We start from the raw sequence: 19,708 nt of genomic DNA, 5'->3' as shown, positions 1-19,708 counted from the left end.
ACACAGAGATTGACATGACTGGATATTACTTGTAAATTGTTATCATACACCATGTATTTCCCCAGTTTAATTCCCTTAAAGGAATGGCATCTTTATCCCTGAGCCCGAGCCCAACCATCATCTGCGAACCTGGTTTTGCTTTTGAGATGACCTCCTCCTTCCTGTTTCTTTTCTTAGTGATAATGAAACTCGATGGTAGGTAAGCCCTAAATAGTTTCAGCATGAAAGTTATCAATTTCAATGACAACTATCGTTTATGATGAAGCTAGGTCCAATTTACAAACAGGCAGTTAAAAAGTGCCCTTTATAATCTCTAATCTCTCCTCAGTAAAATCCTTTTTCCAAGTTTCCTATCTCTGTACCACTGGAACTGTAGTTAGGCCAAACTTGTTATAACAGATATTTCACACTTTCGCATATCAACTACATGAATTGTAGAGATGAATGTGAAACAAAAAAGTTTTGGGTTTTTTTTGTCTATTTCCAACAGTACTTTAATTCAACCTCAACTAGGTAGGAAATCAGGGCCCAATTTCTCGAAACAAACTTAAGTTTTTACTCAAATCTGAAACTGAGTTTCACAATTTGAAACAGCTGAATTTTTTTAACTCAAATGCATTTTTGACATATAAAACGCTAACAAATTAAGTAATCTATTCATGAAACTCAAATTGTTTCCAATAGTTTGAGTTCAGTGCCGATTTCAGTTTATTCAGAGAAATGCCTTTTCCCAAATTTGAGTACAATCTTTGACTTAAGTCAAAACTCAGACTTAAGTTTGTTTCGAGAAATCGGGGCCAGTTCTGCCTACCAAGCAGTACACAGCAGCCTTACTAAAGAACAAAGTTATCTGACAGGTCAAATTTTAGCAACATCACTGCAGAGAACACCAGAAATGGGCTTCACACATTGAACATACGTGGGAATTCAGGTCTTAAACGTAACCTAAGATGTCATAAAAACAACAAAACAAATTTAATGGCTGACATGAATGGACATCTTCTTACTTTTTCTGTCATAAGCGATCCTGTTCTGATTTCATGTTTCAATACTTAGTGTACAGTGTTATTTGCATGACAGATCAATTATCATGAAGTATTTCACAGGTAGTATCAGAAAGTATTGTGAACTCTTAATGGAAAATATTTGTTTCTTGTAACAAGTGCTGGTGTGGATGATTTTACAAACGGAATGGAAACACAGCTTGAGACATTAAATACTGGTCTTTTTTATTTTTAAATGTCATTAGGAGTGACAACGTGCATCCAACATATTTACCTCTCCCATGATTCTTATTCCATTGCTCTGAGCTTTGTCGTAGATGATGTTGTTAAGTTCGTATCCTGCAGATCGTATAATCAACTGAAATACAAAATGAGAAGGTGATGAACAGTTTTGATTACAATCATAATTTGGGATCATATAGATAGTATACATACATTAAAAGGTCCTGACAACATCTACCTGTTAAAACATTATTTCAGAATGTTTGTTGATGTAATTATACTTACAATATGGGTCCATTTTCTTGATTTGGCAGCAAGAAACACACTGTGAATGGCAGCACCATCATTCCAAGCCAGTCTGTTGTAGTATGGGTACAGTGACTGGTTGGCAACAAGAGAGGTGTTCAGACATTGGAAAAGCAGGTTTTTTATATGCCCAAACATACATCAGTGTTGGCTCAAGAGAGGGTTTTGGAGTGTTTTGACTCATCAAATTCAGTGAGGATCCCCTCTATTTTACATCTGCCCATCTATTTAACATTGGAGGGGGTCCAGAAACATCATTTTCATCAATTTGGACCCACTCAAAATTTCACCCAAATCTAACACTGATACATACTTCAGCAGAATCTATTCTTGTTATGCAAGGTAAAATATGTATTGCTTGTTTAGGCTCTGTGATAACAGACTTTGACAATTTTGATTCCAATTGTTGCTTGCAATATGTTTTCAGTAATTAGCTGACCTACCCTTTTAATTGATGCTCCACCCTCAAAGTAAATGTCACGTTACACAACAAACAGTGAAGTTTCAGCAGTAAAATTAGGAAACATTGATATGACGTTAAAATGTTTTCTGACAGATAACTGACCTGGCAGTAGAAACACAAAGTTTTGCTGCTACATTTGGAACTGAAGTAACACAGAGATGGCAACAGGTGAAAGTGACCCAAATGGGTCCAGGGCAGGTCAAGGTCGACTCATCTGCATTTAAATCTGCAGAAATCCATGAAAATTTCCCCCCTTGTTAAAAACACAATGTTAACAGGCCGGGGGTGGAAAGAATTTTATATACATCACTGATTTGCGTGCTTTTCTCTCCAATTTCTTGTTACCTTGTCTCCAAATTCAATCTTGGTTTCCCTGGTTGATATCACAGGCATCTTGTCACCATTGAGAAGAGGAGTAATGCCCTGCGTCAGTTTGTTGTGTCCAAATCCAATTATTCCTCTCACCATTTCATTTGGATTTGCCTTACAAAAAAAGATGAACAGGTTATAAGAATTAGTCAAAACGAAAGGTTCTAAATTGGAGACATCATCTTTTGGAGCCTCAAAGAGATATAGAGACACCAGCCTAGAGACCTGTCTACAGTGTTTGCAATACTTTAATTTGCCAGTTGGCCATCAGGGCCTGCAGGCTATATAATCTACAGGCCCTGAATGAAATCTGGAGGCTCATTTTGTCAAACTAGTAAAAGCAAGAAGATCAAGTCATTAATATCCCCTGCAACGGCAAAATTATCCTCATGAAGATGTCTACAAATTATGATTACAGTATGCCAATGTTTGGTGTGCATATGGCAAAGTGGAAGGTAACTGTAGGCTTTACAGTTCTGCTCTAGAAAAGAACTCTATCACCAAATTCAGTCAAGCTCAAATTTGTTGCCATGTAAACACACACAAAAATTCACACACTGGTGTAACCCCCATAAGGCACATCTAGGGATCGTGGTGGACATGCCGAACATGTTTACCAAGTTTGATAAAGCTCTGAGGATATAAGCTACGATCAATGCAATGGGCAATCTTTTTGTAGCAAGGGGCAATAACTCTCCTTTTGAAATGATATAAGCGACGGTCCAACCTCTCGCTTCCGGTTTGGTTCCCGACTCAAAGTGCGCTGCGACAACTTGCTACATGTAGAGACCAGCAAATGCGTTGCCATGGTCACCTTCATTGAAAAAGCGACCGTTTACGATGAAAAGACTGTAACTGACATATGTTTTGCTTTGATTTTTAGTTTAGGCAGGCATCGTTTAATTTCTAAATGCAGTACGAACTGAAAGTTGGTATATTGTCACGGCATTTCCTATGACAGAACATGTTTTCTGCCCTCATGTTATTTCCAATGGTAATTCTTTAACTACTGCCACATTAACATCTTACAAATAGTTCCTATATTACCATCGATCTCAATGTAAAAATATCATAGATACAACTCCGGAGAACGAGTATTCCCCAGAGAATCTGGGATTATTACACATCCCTGACAATTTTTTGAAAAAAGAAATTCTGCATTGAATGTAACAGTTAGTTACAAATATATATATATTATGTTTTGAGCAGTAGTTCCTCACTAATCTGAATCCATTTTGGTTTTAAATTCTGACACTACTGTATATTTTTATGTATACTTATACAAGTGCCATACACCTATTATTAAAGCAACAGAAACAATAACACCAGTCATCACAGCTTGAAATAAAATATTTACCCTTTGTAAAATATGTCCACCAGTCAGTGTTGTGAGTCCTGTTACATATGTGAATTTTTTTAGTCATTTCTTTTAAAAGTTTAACTTAAAGCTCTTAATATAAATAGTCATTTACTGAGATTTCTCTCAACAAACAACACATATTTCTGACCACCCAAGCAGATGTGTATGATAGAATTATATTTCATATTTTTCTTGCTTTGGTAACATTAAGCTGATGAAATATTTCCCATGACAGACAATATACTATCTAACTTTAACTATCTGACTTTCTGATTTTCATTCAACAGTTCTTAAAGAAAACTTTACGTTATGTCTGTTTGTTAGGAATTAACACAGAAAATATCTTAAAAATCAGATATATGTTTTAAATGATATAAATTCAAATTTAACCCCACAATTATTATATGAATTCGAAGATGTGCTGATGCATTTATTTATATTATTAACAGTATTTATTTAACAGTAAAATGCACAATGACTGAATAAAGTCATGCATGTGTAATGTAATAATACGGTACACATGCACCAGCATACAAAGAATCACATAGAATTACAACATTGTACAGTGCAGATACAATGTAAAGTGGGAAAAGATATTAAATTTATTGATATATTTGTGTTACAATTTGAAAAATCAATTTAATGCAACAACACATAAAGAGCGAAGTCTGAAAAATAGAATATGAGCTTTTTCATGACTATTATAATAATCTGATCATTGTGAAGACAAGATGTATGTAGACACTGCAGGAAAATGTAAACCATTTGATGCTGACAGCACTTAACAGTACCATTTATTATAAAAGCGATTTAAATATATTATCAATATGAATATATTTATTGTTTAGTTGTGTAGCGAAAAATACATTTTGGAAAGTGCCCTTGAATATGTACTTAACCTAATAGTAGTTTTGCTTCTTCTGTGTCTGAAACAGTATATTTAATAAATCAATATTTCCTTTTCCTATTTCCTTTATTAAAACTTTTTAATTTATACCCTTAATTGAGGATAATTAAAATGCAATCATGCTAGGAATTTGCAATATTTATATGTATTATTTATCGTTATAGTGAATTTATATATCATGCATCACAAACCGTTACAGACATAATTAAAAGTAGATTTTAGTTACCCTGCATTTGAAAGTTGGCTACATGTAGGCAATGATAGACATAATTCGTCTGCTACTGTTATTTTACAATTACTTGGCCATTGTTTCTCACTTTCCTCTGTACCTGCTAAATATCTGTGTTGTCAGAAATCTGAATCCCATCATGAACGACCCAATGAAATCAACATAACAAGACTTTCAGTGTTTCACATTTTGCACACTGCGTCAACTCCCCCACCGTAGTGAATTCCATGAATGCAGCCATATCAGCCGTAATATTAAGACGATTTGATTGCATATACAATGAAAATACACTGCAGTTTAAAATGTGTGATACGGAGACATCTAGTGCCAGACTTAAATTACTGACTGCAAAACATCAACAAGACAACAAAACATGACCTGATAACGATCAGCTTATTCCACTGCCTCGCTTCGAACTGCTATTTTGCGATTTATACTTGCAATGAAAGCAGTCATGCCTATCCCAGGTGTATCATAGAATCATGGAATAAATATTTCTAGACATAACACTTGATATATAATCATAAAAGGGAAAAGATATCCTTTCATGCACAGGCATAAATGTTACCGGTGAAGGTGAAAGCTATACTGGTTAAGTGTCGCCAAGTGTAATAAAAACCTTACGCATACGACATGCGCTGTCAGTTTAAGCTTGGACCATCCCAATCAGCGCACCTAGCGGATTAATGAAGGGAACATAAATTCAAAAAGAATGCCCATTAACACTTTCTACAATATGTCAGGGTTCAGGGTTAAGAAAAAATGTAGATAAGACTAAGGCAATCTGGACTGGCTCTAAAGCTGGAGGCAGAGACATACTTCGTCAAGACTGGAATATGGAATAGCAAAGAAAAGAATTTGAAGTTTTAGGAATTAAATTTACTTTCTGACTTCAATGATCTGTGGGCTATCAACACAAGGAAAAGATCAGAAGATACTAATAGATTACTAGCATCGTGGCAAAAAAGAAAACCGACATTGCTTGGCAAAATTACTGTTATTAAAACATTAGCTCTTTCAAGGTTGGTGCATATCCTTAATACTTTACCTAACCCATCAGATGAAGTTATTACTTTCCTTGAGAGAATATTTTCAGATTTATCTGGGATAATAAAATTGACAAAATCAAAAGGAGCGTTTTGAAAAAAAGATTATAAATAAGGGGGGTTATGCATGACTGAAATTAAAACCTTTGCTAATGCCATGAAACTCTCCATACAGTTTAGACTATATATCATAAAAGCAAATGTAAGTAATCCATGCAACTATCTGGTGAAAGATGTACTGAAGTATGGCACTAACTTCCATAATATTGTTGAAATCGAAAATAGGTTTTGGAGAGATGTATTGAAAGCATGGAATGACTACTGTACTAAAAACACCATTGAAGATAAAAACAAAAATAAAATTTTATCCCAACTAATATAACTTTAAGAAACCAAATCAGACACTGGGGCAACAAAGGAATTTTAACTATTAAGGACTTGCATGACGAACAAGGTCAGGGTCCCCTTTCACAAAACTCTTGTAAGCCTAAGGTCTTGTAACTTTTCTCGTAGCATTCCTACTTCCTATGCTACAGTATAGCAGGTATGGATGCTATGAGAAATGTTATTTATTGTTTATGGCTTTATTTCTTGTTTTATGGAGTTTTGTCCTCAGAAAACCTAAAGGCAGGAGGGGAAAAAAAATCACCAAAATAATATTCCTCCCACATACGAAGAGCATTCTACTTTGGGCAATTACAATAACAACCTTTTCAAAATTTTCTTGTAAGTTTACATTTTTGGCCTATCAAAATATTACTATTTTATTTTTTTCTCACCCTTAAAAAAATATGACAGACGGATCCGTAAAACAAGAAACAAAACTGGTTAGGCCTTATCATGATAGTTATCAAAATGTGATCTTGTTAATATGCACAATCCCTTCCAAATATCTTGACAAAATTTACACTATGAATACAGTTACAACTGACACTGAACAACAATTCAGAAAGGTGTTGACCAGATAGACTTAATTACCTTTCCTGCATCAATCATTTGTCTGTAGGTTTTGACAGTAGAGGTGATATCATTCCAAGTATTAAATGGCTGCAGATGTAGAGTTCGATCTGCAAACAGGAGTTAGTCATGAATTAATACAGTTTGAAACAGTACAGTAATTAAGTTATACAAAATGGTTTAATATTCATTAAGACCAGGAAATATTAAAACATAACAGAACATGATTTAACATTTGGATGAGAAATACCATGATTTGAGTAACAGAAACATTCACCTTGTTCTGTGTAGCATTATCATTGTTTCAATTTTATGTATAGCAGAAAACACGCCTCTGAGGTTTTTGTTGACAATGTAAAACCAGATGGGGAGGGATTTCCTGACCCTGATGGTTTTCCATTGTCTACCAAAACCAAGGAGAAATGTTCTCTCTAACATATATACAATCAGTGATGGATAATTACAATGTAGATGATCATTTAATGAAGCTACACAACAATAACTGAATAAAAATCAATTTAATGACAGTAACTATGCAGATACTGTAAATCATTAAATTTTTGCAAGCATGATAATTTTGCGAAAATTGCAAATGACTTGAGCTCGCAAAAATATCATAACGCAATTTGCTGCTAGAATGCAATGAATAATCAGCAAACAACCTGTCCTATCATCGCATTATTATTCACTAGTTCATATGATTAACAATAGATCTAGACAATACATATATTAAGCAAATGTCTAATTACTTAATTAGCATTACTCGTACCCAAGTGTGACTGTCACATGTCAAAAAATGGATACCTGAACAAAAGTCACTCAATCAGTACGTTCGATAGTCCAGACAGGCACCAACCACGCAACACACATTTCATAACACTTATCTGGAGATCAACAGCTTCGCCAACACTGACTAAACTGGTCCTTCATCAGTGACAATTTATTTGAGTCATTCCATTTAATCTAATCCCTTTGAACTGTTTTAAGCTTATCTGGCCAATGCAGCAAGTGTTGTTTTTAGGAAAACATCACTGATTGCATACATGCAGAAGTACTCCACTGAATGGTGTTCAAGATTAGCAGCAAACTTTAAAATGTGATTGGATTTACTTCAGATAAAACTTTCAGATGCAAGTAAGCTTTGAAACTGTCAAACTAAACTATGTTTTGAGAATTCGACAAGTCGCAAAAATGACGTGACGTAAAAACGTCTGTTGGTGGCCACTCGCAAAAATTTCGTGATTTACAGTAATTTAACCCCACAACTTTCGTCTTTATCACTGTTCTTGCAGCTGCCATCTTCCTCGTCAGAACCAGCATCTATGTTTGCACAGGTTTACAACTTGCACATGCTTGTACATTTGAGTCCTTTTTGCCATGCCAGTGAAGCTTGGGAGTTTGCATGTTCTATCAACCTGATGTATTCTGCGATTGGTGTGCCTGTGCATTCGTCCTTTACCTTGCCAAGCATTTTCTTGTTGATGATGTCATGCATCGGCTGGTCTTCTGGATAGTGGCTGGTCTGGTACAGGTGCATGTTTTTTTGATGTCCTAATACACATCCTTGGAGTGAATTTCAATCAACAGGGAATCCGGATTAGCTTCACATTCAAACATTTTCTCAAATTTCTATTGTCTTGCCGAACTCCCAGTTGTTCATGAGCTTGTACAGAGTCTTTTGAAAATCACTGATGGCCAGCTGTCATAAATATGTGTTTTTTCTTATGTAGGGCTCCATCTAAGGACTTTGATTGAATCTGAGCACCCTTTGAATTTTCATGAGTTTTGTTCCCAGCAATAAATACAGTTTGACAATGTATTTTTCATATTCATCAAGGTTGGTACAAGTTTTTTGACATAGGTGAACTTATTTTAACCCCAGCAACATATGTTGATATTCAGATATCCATTTTGGGTTCAGCATTAATTGTTTGTGAGCAAGCAGATGTCTGTTGTGTGATTCATGTAATTCCATGGGATATTCTAGGTCAACATGAAGTATGTAGCCTTTGTTCAAATCCGAAGCAATGCTATTGGCCTTCGTACCGGACGGGGATACCCATTCGAATCCCCCAGTGCGTAGATACTGACTCATAGTCCAGTCCAGGCTGCTTGGGGTCGTGACCTTCCACATACTTCTTGTTGACCTTCACACACCACTTGACGGCCATGCAAATCCTGCAGTATGTCTGTTTTCAAGTACTGGACATGGTAGTCACCCAAGTTCTTGCAGCCTAGTCGTCCCACACATTTAGGCCATGTTCTGTGATGGTCGTTGGTCAAGTTGCTGTAAAAGCGGTCAATGGTAGGTAATGACATCTCACCCTGGTACAGCCATCCATGTATTCGTACCAATACATGCCCTTCATCAGCAGAAGAGGACGAGTCAATTGTTGGTGTATCGTTTGGTGATTTCGAAGTCATCCAGGTTGTTGGCATTGATTAGACTGTCTTGAGATGACAGCAGGAGCTAAATGCTAACTATGAATTTCAGACCATCAAACAAGATGATGTATTTTTCCACGTTGTTTGGGATGCATGTTAGCCCTTAGGAATGGACTACATGATCAAGTGAGAATTGTAACACAACAGGGATTTTTATGATTTGGAGATTGATTTTAAGCTTCAAGTTGCATGCGCTGTGAACAGCACCTGTGTACTTGTATGCAACGGGAGTGTTCATTTACTCATCACATTGAACAACCATGTAACCTAAACCATAGGCATTGCATTTTGAGCATGAAACTTTTTTCCCAAGTATTGAGCAAAGGTGTTGACATTTTTTATGAGGACTTCAAAGTTTGCGTAGATGACATAAGGCATGACCATTTGATATTTGTGGTTGACAAATATTAAGATGTTATCCTTTTTGTTGGGCATGTCAATTCTGACGGCGATCTTTCCCTCGTTGCAGGAATACTCCTGCTGTGATTCCAGCATAGACTATCGTGAAGCCATGCAAGAACCATTCACAAAAGTGTATTCTTTCTACAGTATTTTGATGAATCGGACAACAATCTGCAAAAACTCTTTATCGATGCCCAGTGATACTTGTCACCTTGCCGGATCATGAATAAATTGACCTTCCGCTCTGGGGGTGTTCTGCGGAAGCAGTGTGCCAATCTCATGATGCATGTGATCTGGTAGTAGAAATGAAACGTGAACACGGACCAACTGAGCAAGTCTCAACAAATGTTGTCTAAAGTCATGCAGCATCCCATGTTGCACACCAAAGTTGAACTGATTCTGCCAGAATCATTCAATATGTATGCAACACTTCCAGGAATAATTAGCAGTGAGTCCATGTAACTGCTGAACACGATCGATAACACATCATATCAACTCACAGTCGCACTCTGCGATATCAACTGCTCCCCGTGACAACATGGACCAACATCAGGAGCAACAAGATGTTCATCGATTGCGACCGTAAGCAAATTACCGACGGCTACTACAGCATATGTTTGCTGAATGACATAATCTTCAAATTCATGTGAGCTGAACTCAAAATGAACGACTTGAAATCATAAACTAACACATAGGATAGTTCAGCATGTTGCTCCACATCTCATCCATAAGGACAACTAGAAATAGGTCACCGTCTCACTTAAAATTTACTGGCTGTTGTATATCAAACTCTTTTTTCCCATGTGTTTATTGAGAACAAGGATCATTATGTTACCAAAGTCATCAATAGTAGATTCTACCGGTGGTTAGAGATTGGTTAAGCATTTCGTACCGCATGTACTCGTCAGACAGAGATACAGTGGGTGTCATGCCTTTATATAGATAAGAATCTCCATGGTAGTATTGTTGGTGATGCCACAAGAACGTTCTCTTACCATGACTGCACAGCTTGCCTATGGGGGATTCCCCATGGTATGTGGCAGTGTTGTTTTGCTGTGTATTCGGACTAATAGCTCAGTAATCTGACTAATCACTCAGGGGATTTGTGATGTTTTGATTCCGGTTCACAATTGTTAGAGAACTGTTTGATTTTGAGACACTGTTGTTAGAGTGGAATATTTAACAATTGTGTAGAGGTTGGTGTATTTATACATAAAATATTGTACGCATAAAGTGTGAGTAAAACTCAGAGTTTGTGTTTTAATTAGACTGGGGAAGGCTCTCCAGAGGGGAGAGTCCGGGTCCCAAGTTATCAGAGTGATAACCAGTGTTCACGAATGGTGTTTCTAAGTAACAGGACATTGGGTCCTATAAGTTTCAGATGTCTGTGTGACCCACTGAAAATTCACAGGACCCACACAATAAAATTTATTTTAACATCTGTCATGATTGGCATTGAACTTATTAACACTATATAATGAAAAACATTATTAACATAAATTTATAAACAGTGAACAAGTGTCACATGCCACAAATAACAACTTCAGAAAAAGTCATTGTGATATATTCAGTCAGATACTGGGGCCAGCAGGTTGGGGACTTCTGTCTGACCATTGGCAAATATGCCAGATTTGTCAGAGGGTCAGACACTATTCATGAACACCGGATAACTGGGGAAAAAATAACAATACTAAATATAAAGGTACTCTATATAATTTATGGATATTGGATTAATAATATGATACAAAGATGTTGCATAAGTAGACTTTTGGTACTAAGGCGCCATGGCTTACTTGATGGTGGTCCCCAAAACTTTCTTTTCACTTATTCAATTACTTTCAGTAGCATGGAAGTTCTAAGAATGTCCTCATGTGTTGCTCCAGGTTGTACTTGCTGGTACTCTTGGAAGATATGCCCAATTGCACTGCTTTAAGGGCGGTATATCCTGGCTCCCCAGGGCGGATACGGTTAGGTGTGTCTTCCCGAACTTGGGGTTGGATGACAGCCCAAGGTTAGTGATCAGTTCGTTCTCGTCGATAATGTGTGACCAACTGCTAAGAGGTGGGACTGGGGTTGATTCGATGTACACTGCTTCCTCACTGGCTGGGTGTTTCCAATGTATGGTGTATGGGCGGTGACTTTAGTGGCATATGTCAGTTTGGCATCTTTGTTAGTGGGGTCTACCTTTTCCCAGTTTTCCAGTGCCTCAAGTTTGGAGCCATGGGCGTGTCGAAAGTGCGTCATGCAGTCGTCCTTACAACGGTAGTTTCTGGCACATATTCTACAGGCATGACAAACATTGCTGTGCTTGTTGTTTACATGCCTGGTTAAAGCATCCTTCCTAGAGAATGTGGTCGGACATAAAGCGCAAATGTACTTTATGCTTTCCATGTTGGACGTGTGTGACGTTGTGTGTTGTTTGTGATGTCATGGCAGAACATCAGATTGCTTGATGTAGTGGTTACCAAGGGCATTTGAGGATTTCTGGCGTTGTGTAGGGGATAACATGGTAGATAATAGAGAGTGTCTGCCATATTGAAGACTGGGTGCCATGACTGTCCACAAGGATTGCGGCTGGTTATATCAGAAATAAAATGGCTAAAGAAATGGCTATAGGTATATTTCAGCCTACAATCCTGTCATTGAGTCCTTGCAGCTGGAATGTATGGACCTCAAAAATCCACCGTAATTCAAGAAATCTCTTTTTTTTTTATAGTTTGTTCAGAGTATGGGTGTGTTCTCTGAGTTGTGTGATTACGTCAAATTTTATATCATTTTTGCCATGATGTTCCGAGTTGAAGTGAAGTGCCACCTGTTTGTTGCACTTGTGGGTGATATCAACATAATCAGATTCTGAAACAGCTTTAGTTTCACCAACATATTGTTTCGTACAACATTTGCAAGTAAGACTGGCAAGTACAGCTTTTTTTATTGAAGACCTTTTTAGTGACAGATCTTGTGAAGTTGTCACTATCTGTGAGCGTTTTGCAGATTTTGCAACTTACCTTGTCACACATATTGACAGTCTGTCCGCTGATTTGAGGTAGTTGTCTAGGTTAGGTCAGAGTAGCTCTAACTAGGTGATCCTTTAGGGGATTTTTTTTTTTTTTTTTTTTTTTTTGTGGTGTTGGGAAAGTGTCATGATGATGCTATAGAGAGCACAACCAACCGTGACAATTACATCCGAAAAGATGACGAGTGTGAGAAGAAATGCCAGGACTGTGTGTCCACGTTTTTCAAATACGTGGTTGCAACTTTACTCTTTACCAGTGTATAATTTGATAAAGAGGCAAATTGTATGCGGTTTACGATGTGTATGAATATTGAGTTTACAGGGAATGACAGTCAATTATCACACCAGAATGCCCAGAAAACATGCCAAATCTACAGATCACATATCATCAGTCGAAGTAGAGAATAAAAGTCAATCCTTATCAATGAAAAATGACAATCACAGCCTTTCAGTCAGGTAATGTCAGTTCTTAATTCTCAAAATCAACTGAACACATGTTACACTTAATAGTTTCCTCAACATTCAGACAAATATATTGTCCTCAACCTTCCTGACTGTCACTTTCCCTTGGACTTGTGTTACATACCATTGAGAAAACTGTTGTTTTAGTGTTGCAGTGCTGTTTTCAAAATCTATTCTGAATTAATTCTAACTTTTAAATAAATGCTGAGCAGCACCTGGTTTCATTTCTTTTGTGCAAATTGTTGACTGCACCTGTACTGGTACATATAAGATATTGCACATGTACGTGTACTCAAATGAGTAACTACTAGGCATTGTATGTCTAACAAGTCACAGCAAGTTGACATGACTCACACTATTTTCTAAATGGCCCATATAACTGCGGACAGGTGGGCCATGGGCCCACATTTTCTTAAGACTAGAATGAACAGTGTTGTTGTGATGTCTCCATGTGTATCGCTTGGAAGCGATCATACAGAAAATAACATTCGGAATTGTTTGGGTACAAACTTGTTCAAGGTAAAAGTTTGAAAGGTATGTGCAGTTGTCATTTTTTGCATTTTAGTAAGCTGTGTTCTGATTGCACAATTAAGAAAGCTGACTGACGCAACCCTCTACTAGGCTTTGTTAGACTCAGTACAGCAGTGTAACAAATAATACTGTGACTAAGTTTACATAGACTGTGCATTTTGTCAACTCACTTGCAAGTATTCCCGGGAAGATATCATTGTTTATATCGTTCACTGCAAACTGAATGAAAGATTCCACATGAGGCTGCACATCTGAGCTTGACCCTGAGTGGTAGTTGTCTATGTACGATGCGATGTGGATATCAGCTGAAACAAAACACATCACACTAATTAGTTCATAAATACAAACATTTTGCAAGTTCCATGCTAATGTTTGAAAGTAACATGCAAGTGGCAGCTTAAACAAGAACCAGTCAAAACATGACTTATATTTTACAATCATCAACAAAAACATGTTTTTTATCAAACAATTAAACAAGGAAGTTAACTAAACATAATAATGGGTACATTGTAAATGACCAATCGCTAGCATGCAATGTACAACAATTTGCCTGACAACGGAGTGCAAATCACTTGCAATCACACCAATCGCTGGATGAGGCCACTTTGTTCTCAAACCAAAATGGTGGCTCAGAGAAATTTGAATTCGACTGCTGAATAAGAACGGTTCGACTGCCTAATCGGCAAAGACAGCTTACATCCCAGCATCCTCAGTTTGTTCCCCAGGTTCAATGATGTCATCTGTGAAATGTACAGATGGTTCCCTTAATAAGTGTGATACCAATGCATGACACGTGACACGGTGATTCAAACAGATGAGAGTATTGTAAGCGTGTCGTCCGTGCTACAGGTGTGCATTAGTCTCATTTTGACTTCTGTCTTGTCCAGTCCTCGTCAATAAATGTTTTGTGTGCCAGCTGGGGCACTGATTGTTATTCCTTACACATCGACAATAATAAATTCATCACTCGTCATCAAGACTTTCTAATATGTTCTTTATGAGGGCCAAGCAAACGGTAAATCGCCCCACCATTTTTCGAAGAGAAAGGCTTCAAGCCCAGAATAGGTGATTCATTTGCTTACGTAAATGATTTCCGGCTTGCAACGCACCCAATATATTCATTAATATGGATATACTTTGAAACAGAAAATAATGAATGAAAGAGCAATGAGTGCATGTTATTTGATGCCATTCAACAATAATCCAGCTGTATTGTAACAAGTGAAAATCCAGCATAAAATTTATTTTCAGCAACCCATGCTTATGATCAGAGGACACTCAACATGATCGGGTGTTCTTGCTCGTATCCCATTCGTGTAGGTACATGCTCATGATGTTGATCACTGGACTGTCTGGTCCAGACTCAATTATTAACAAACCAAATGGCTGGAATATTGCTGGTGCAGCATTAGATAACGAACCAAACAAATTATATTTTGGGGCTTCAAGCTGATAACTTACAAGTGATGGTCAAACTAGGAGTTGCTGTTGAAACCAGGGTACTTGAAGCAGCTGTTGTCACCTTAAAGTGTAGAGTTACTCCAGTGATGGGTTCACAAACAGATCCAACAAATATGCCCTGGCCATCAGTTGTCTGGAAATTAGCATCTACTGACAAACATGCAGTTGATGGTGTAGCCACTGTAGTCGCAGACTGCAAAAGAGAGTGAATAACTTTACGGAATAAGACATAACTGGTGTGGCATGTATCTGAATGACTGTGCAAAGAAAGTACCATATACAATCTTTTGTACATTTTCAGCAAAGATCAAAGTTTTCTACAGCACAAGACCTATTAACAAGAGGGAGACAATTTGGGTATTTCAGGATAACTCATGGTCAACAAGCAAAATGTCTACAAAACTCAACATGAATTCAATAAAAGCTGGTGTTTTCATGAAGACACTTACTGGCAAACAAGGATGATTACACGACGCCATTTAGAAAGTGGTCATATGCAAATCAAATCTCTCCTCTATCGATCACTTATGGGATGAAATTGGACGTCTTTCACGTCAACGCCAGATGGACAACATCCAAGAACTTGAGGTTGCCCTTGTTCAAGAGTGGAATGCTATCCCTCAGAACACTCTCCACAGACTGATCAACTCCAGGTGACGACAATGCACCGCATGTGTCAATGCAAATGGTGGTCACACCCGTTACTGACTTTCCTGTTTGACCCCTACACCAGTTAAGCCTCTCTCGCATTAACATTATCGTGAATGAAATTTAATGATCTTTACATGTCTTCTTAAATCATTCATTATCTCAAATGCATCATAAGCATATACTTCACGTATCAATCCGTGGAGCTATTCCAGATTTCGTGAGTGGTGCATTTTCATATGGAATGAGTATATGACATATGTTGCGTTAAACAAGGATGAGTTGAGCACTGACCTCACAACTGACCTGTATTAGCATGTATGAGTGCCACCCACTGGCAGTTACCATTGTGAGTAAAAGGGCCCCAGGTTGTCAAGTGTAGTGTAGTGTAGCAAGGCGTAGTGACTTGCTACACCAACCGGTCAGATCGAAGTCACCAACCTGCCAGTCCCTGTGTCTGACTGAATATTTCACAATGACCTTGTCTGAAGTTGTTATTTGTGGCATCTGACACTAGTTTGCTGTTTATAAATTTTATCTTTGTTATTTCATAATGTTAATAATTTCAGTTCTAATTATAAGAAATGTTAAATCTGAAATATGTGTTTTATTATATTCTATGGGTCCTGTGAATATTTAGTGGGTCAAACTGACATCTGAAACTTACAGGACCCAATGTCCTGTTACTTTGAAACACCATTCATGAACACTGTGAGAGTCTTAAAAGCAAGGTGTAAGCAGCTACACGCAGAATCAATTTCATGTTCCATTTTTCATGCACTGCACATGCATGAAAAGAAGGCAGAGTTTGGTTTATACCTAAATTCCATGTGTTGTCAGCATAATCATCGTCAAGAACTCAAAAGTCCTGTTGCAAGCATAATAATATACTCAGGCACATGATGTCCTGTTCTCGCGCTCATCAATCACACATGCGTCCACTCAACATATGCGTATAGGCTGCTTAGCAGACAACAGTGCAATAACCATTTGTGCTACCCGTGCACTAGCCTACATCTGCTCAAACTCTCATAAACCAAATGGGTTTGCTCACCATAATGCCATAAATGCACCACCTAGTTCTCGTAAATACCTTCTCTACGCTGGTCCAAACTATCCTTGTTTGCAAACATCAACTAAGGCGACAAGATAGACGAGATGTTTACCAGACTAATTTTAGCTTTTCATGACTTGCTGACTGAAAATTAGAATTTAAATAGTAGAATATGGTCACCGAATAGATGGCAGTTCTGACAGTGAAGGATTCACATAAAATATATGAAATTACCAGGCTTGAGTCTGGTCCTGAGTATATTCTTTTTCCACTTGAATCTCTCACTTCAACTTTCAGCTCTTCAATAATTGGAAAGTTTGCACCAACACTGGTTTTTATGTTTGCAGTTGGGGTCAGCAAAACCAGTTGAGTGGCAACTTGTGCTGGAAATGACAAGAGTCATGATCTCATTCAATCAGAATGTTATTTCATGAAGTAAAACAATTCATCACAAATGCAGATCTACTACCTAACAGAAATCTAATTATCTACCAAGCACATAATAGACCATCCAGTCCGGGCCAATAAGCCCCGCCCACTTCACTTTTGATGTTAAGGGGGGCAACCTCTGACTAATAACAATGGCGTCACCACCAGCAAAACGTACGTGACTGAGAACATTGTTGATGAATTCTGCTTGTGGTACTTTGGTATCCGTAGTTTGTGAATGACATGTAAAGTCATACATATTTTATTTTTGATCAGTCTAAGTAAACTTAGTCTCAGTGTGTTTCGTTACACTCAAACACCAGTAGTGGAAAGTAACGAAAAGTACTGGGGATAAGTTTACTTAGACTGATTTTGATTAGAGTTGTGACGATATGCTCATGCCACGATACGATAGGTATCACGATACTGGTAGTACGATACATTCGATACGATACGCATCACGATATTTTGTCCTTGTATACAGAAAAATAAAAGTACTTGAAATAATGAGTTGTTATGTTATCATTTCAGGGAAGGTATTCTTCTCCCAAGAAACATAAAACATGTCATCAAGAAAGACATTTTATTAAAAATGTTTAGCATGTGTCAGTAAAGTAGTGTTTTCCCCAAAAATGGAACAGCAGGGATCAACATTGGCACAACTGGCTTTTTAGCACACATAACAAAATAAATTTGTGAAAATTATCTCAGTCGGAGCATGTCAATAGCAATATTTTCCGCGAACATCTAAATAGAAGGGGAGATGGTGTTTTTGTAGACTACTAAGTATGTAAGTATCATGTTGAATCGATACATGACAATCGTATCGATGTATCGTATCGTGCAGCTCTTGAATCGCGATAACTTGCGTATCGATTAATCGTCACAACTCTAATTTTGATACATATTAGTTGACAGAATGTAACAACAATTTTAACAAATTTACGTTGTACCAAAATTAAAAAGAAATAATATTCTCTTAGTAAGAAATACAAAATTATTTAATTTCTTCCAATATTCCAGAAAGTCACTATTCTTCTCTCATGGTTTTTGTATCGATCCACAGCTCTATAATGGAAATTCCGAAATATTTAAGGCATGGTTTTGTAGACACTCAATGCTTTTCATATTTTAGATAATACGTGATAGGCATCTGCTTACACCGTCCCTTTCAATAAAAAATATTACTCATAAAATATTTTGACCTATTAACAGATAGTGTACTGCAGAGTAGCCCTTCAAATTGCGCTTTTGGAACTGGACAACATCATAAAATGTGTGACAAATTCAAGAATATGTAAGAACAAAGGCAACCATATCCATCACATTGTTCTTTAATGTAACACGTTTTGCCATGTTGGTCGTCCCTAACCGAAATCACATCGCTGTCAGATTTGTTTACATTGTGTCACAGCCTTCTCGCCTGTCTCGTTTCAGATTTGTGATCTACAGAATCAATGCCCAGTGTTGACTAAAACGTTAAGCAAAAACAATTTTGTAGTTACAAAAATTATCATTGTTTATAACACTTGCAAAGCCTTAAAATTCTAGTTGTTGTCATCTAATTGGTAATGGTTTTGCACATGTGCAAAAGTGTGGAAATTCATACGAATTCTCAACTTCGAGCAGGCATAGGTTTCGAGGACGATGGTGCTGATGGACTGATCGTGAGGCCTATCACATTCCTTGATCCACATCAAATTATTTTTTGTCTTCACTGAAATGGTTTTGTTGAAGCTACTCATCAAATTGCAGCAATGTATAACAGAGTCTGAATGGCATAATTCGAAGCACATCTCTTCAGAGGCTTTGTTTGACCCCGAAAATAAGTCTGACAAATCCACAATGCACGCCCGGCCTGCTGATTGGCTGAAATCAACGCATGCGCCAGCTTTGATTGACAGACTGGATCGGTCTATTGTTTGGTAAGTCTTTTCATAAAATTAGTGAAACGTGTAAAGGCAACTATCAATAGAATAAATAAAATAAAGGAATAACACATTATCATTTTAACCAATCACGGATCCTTGTCACAATTTATGTTGTAACAGAATTTTAAATCTGTTTAAAGGTAAAATAAAACATAACTAAAGTCCCTTTAAACACAAGTCGTGGGTAGAGAAGTACCTTGAAGATGTTCTGACCAATGTTAGAAATTAACACTCGCTCCGAGGCCTGAGGCAAGTAGAAGTGTGTCTGGACGAATTCGAACCACGCTACTGGTAGCCCAGTGGGCAACAAGGGTATGTGTCATTGCTGATTATAAAGACAGAAAGACTACTGTCCATATCTCCTCTTCTGATAACTCATAGAAAGCCTCACCATAATCATTTAAGTGTGTTTACCTCACTACAGTTGGTTAATATAAAATATAAAATTCTTACTGCATCATTTTTTTCA

At 37.3% G+C, this 19,708-nt stretch overlaps 1 protein-coding gene across 1 annotated transcript in view; it reads right to left on the bottom strand.

The window, feature by feature from the left end:
* The window catches only part of LOC137268821 (uncharacterized), a 69,829-nt gene that overhangs the window by 44,959 nt on the left and 5,162 nt on the right, over positions 1 to 19,708 (bottom strand). The window contains exons 6-12 of the mRNA XM_067803384.1: positions 17,114 to 17,262; positions 15,178 to 15,370; positions 13,887 to 14,021; positions 6,885 to 6,973; positions 2,341 to 2,478; positions 1,512 to 1,607; positions 1,279 to 1,362 (exon numbers count right to left, since the gene is read on the bottom strand). Coding sequence (XP_067659485.1) covers positions 1,279 to 1,362; positions 1,512 to 1,607; positions 2,341 to 2,478; positions 6,885 to 6,973; positions 13,887 to 14,021; positions 15,178 to 15,370; positions 17,114 to 17,262 — 884 coding nt within the window. The remainder of the gene's footprint in view (positions 1 to 1,278; positions 1,363 to 1,511; positions 1,608 to 2,340; positions 2,479 to 6,884; positions 6,974 to 13,886; positions 14,022 to 15,177; positions 15,371 to 17,113; positions 17,263 to 19,708) is intronic.

Source organism: Haliotis asinina, chromosome 16 (assembly GCF_037392515.1).
Source record: "Haliotis asinina isolate JCU_RB_2024 chromosome 16, JCU_Hal_asi_v2, whole genome shotgun sequence".
NCBI classification, from domain to species: domain Eukaryota; kingdom Metazoa; phylum Mollusca; class Gastropoda; order Lepetellida; family Haliotidae; genus Haliotis; species Haliotis asinina.
Note: the sequence above shows the minus strand (reverse complement) of the source record. Positions and strands in the feature narration are given on the sequence as shown.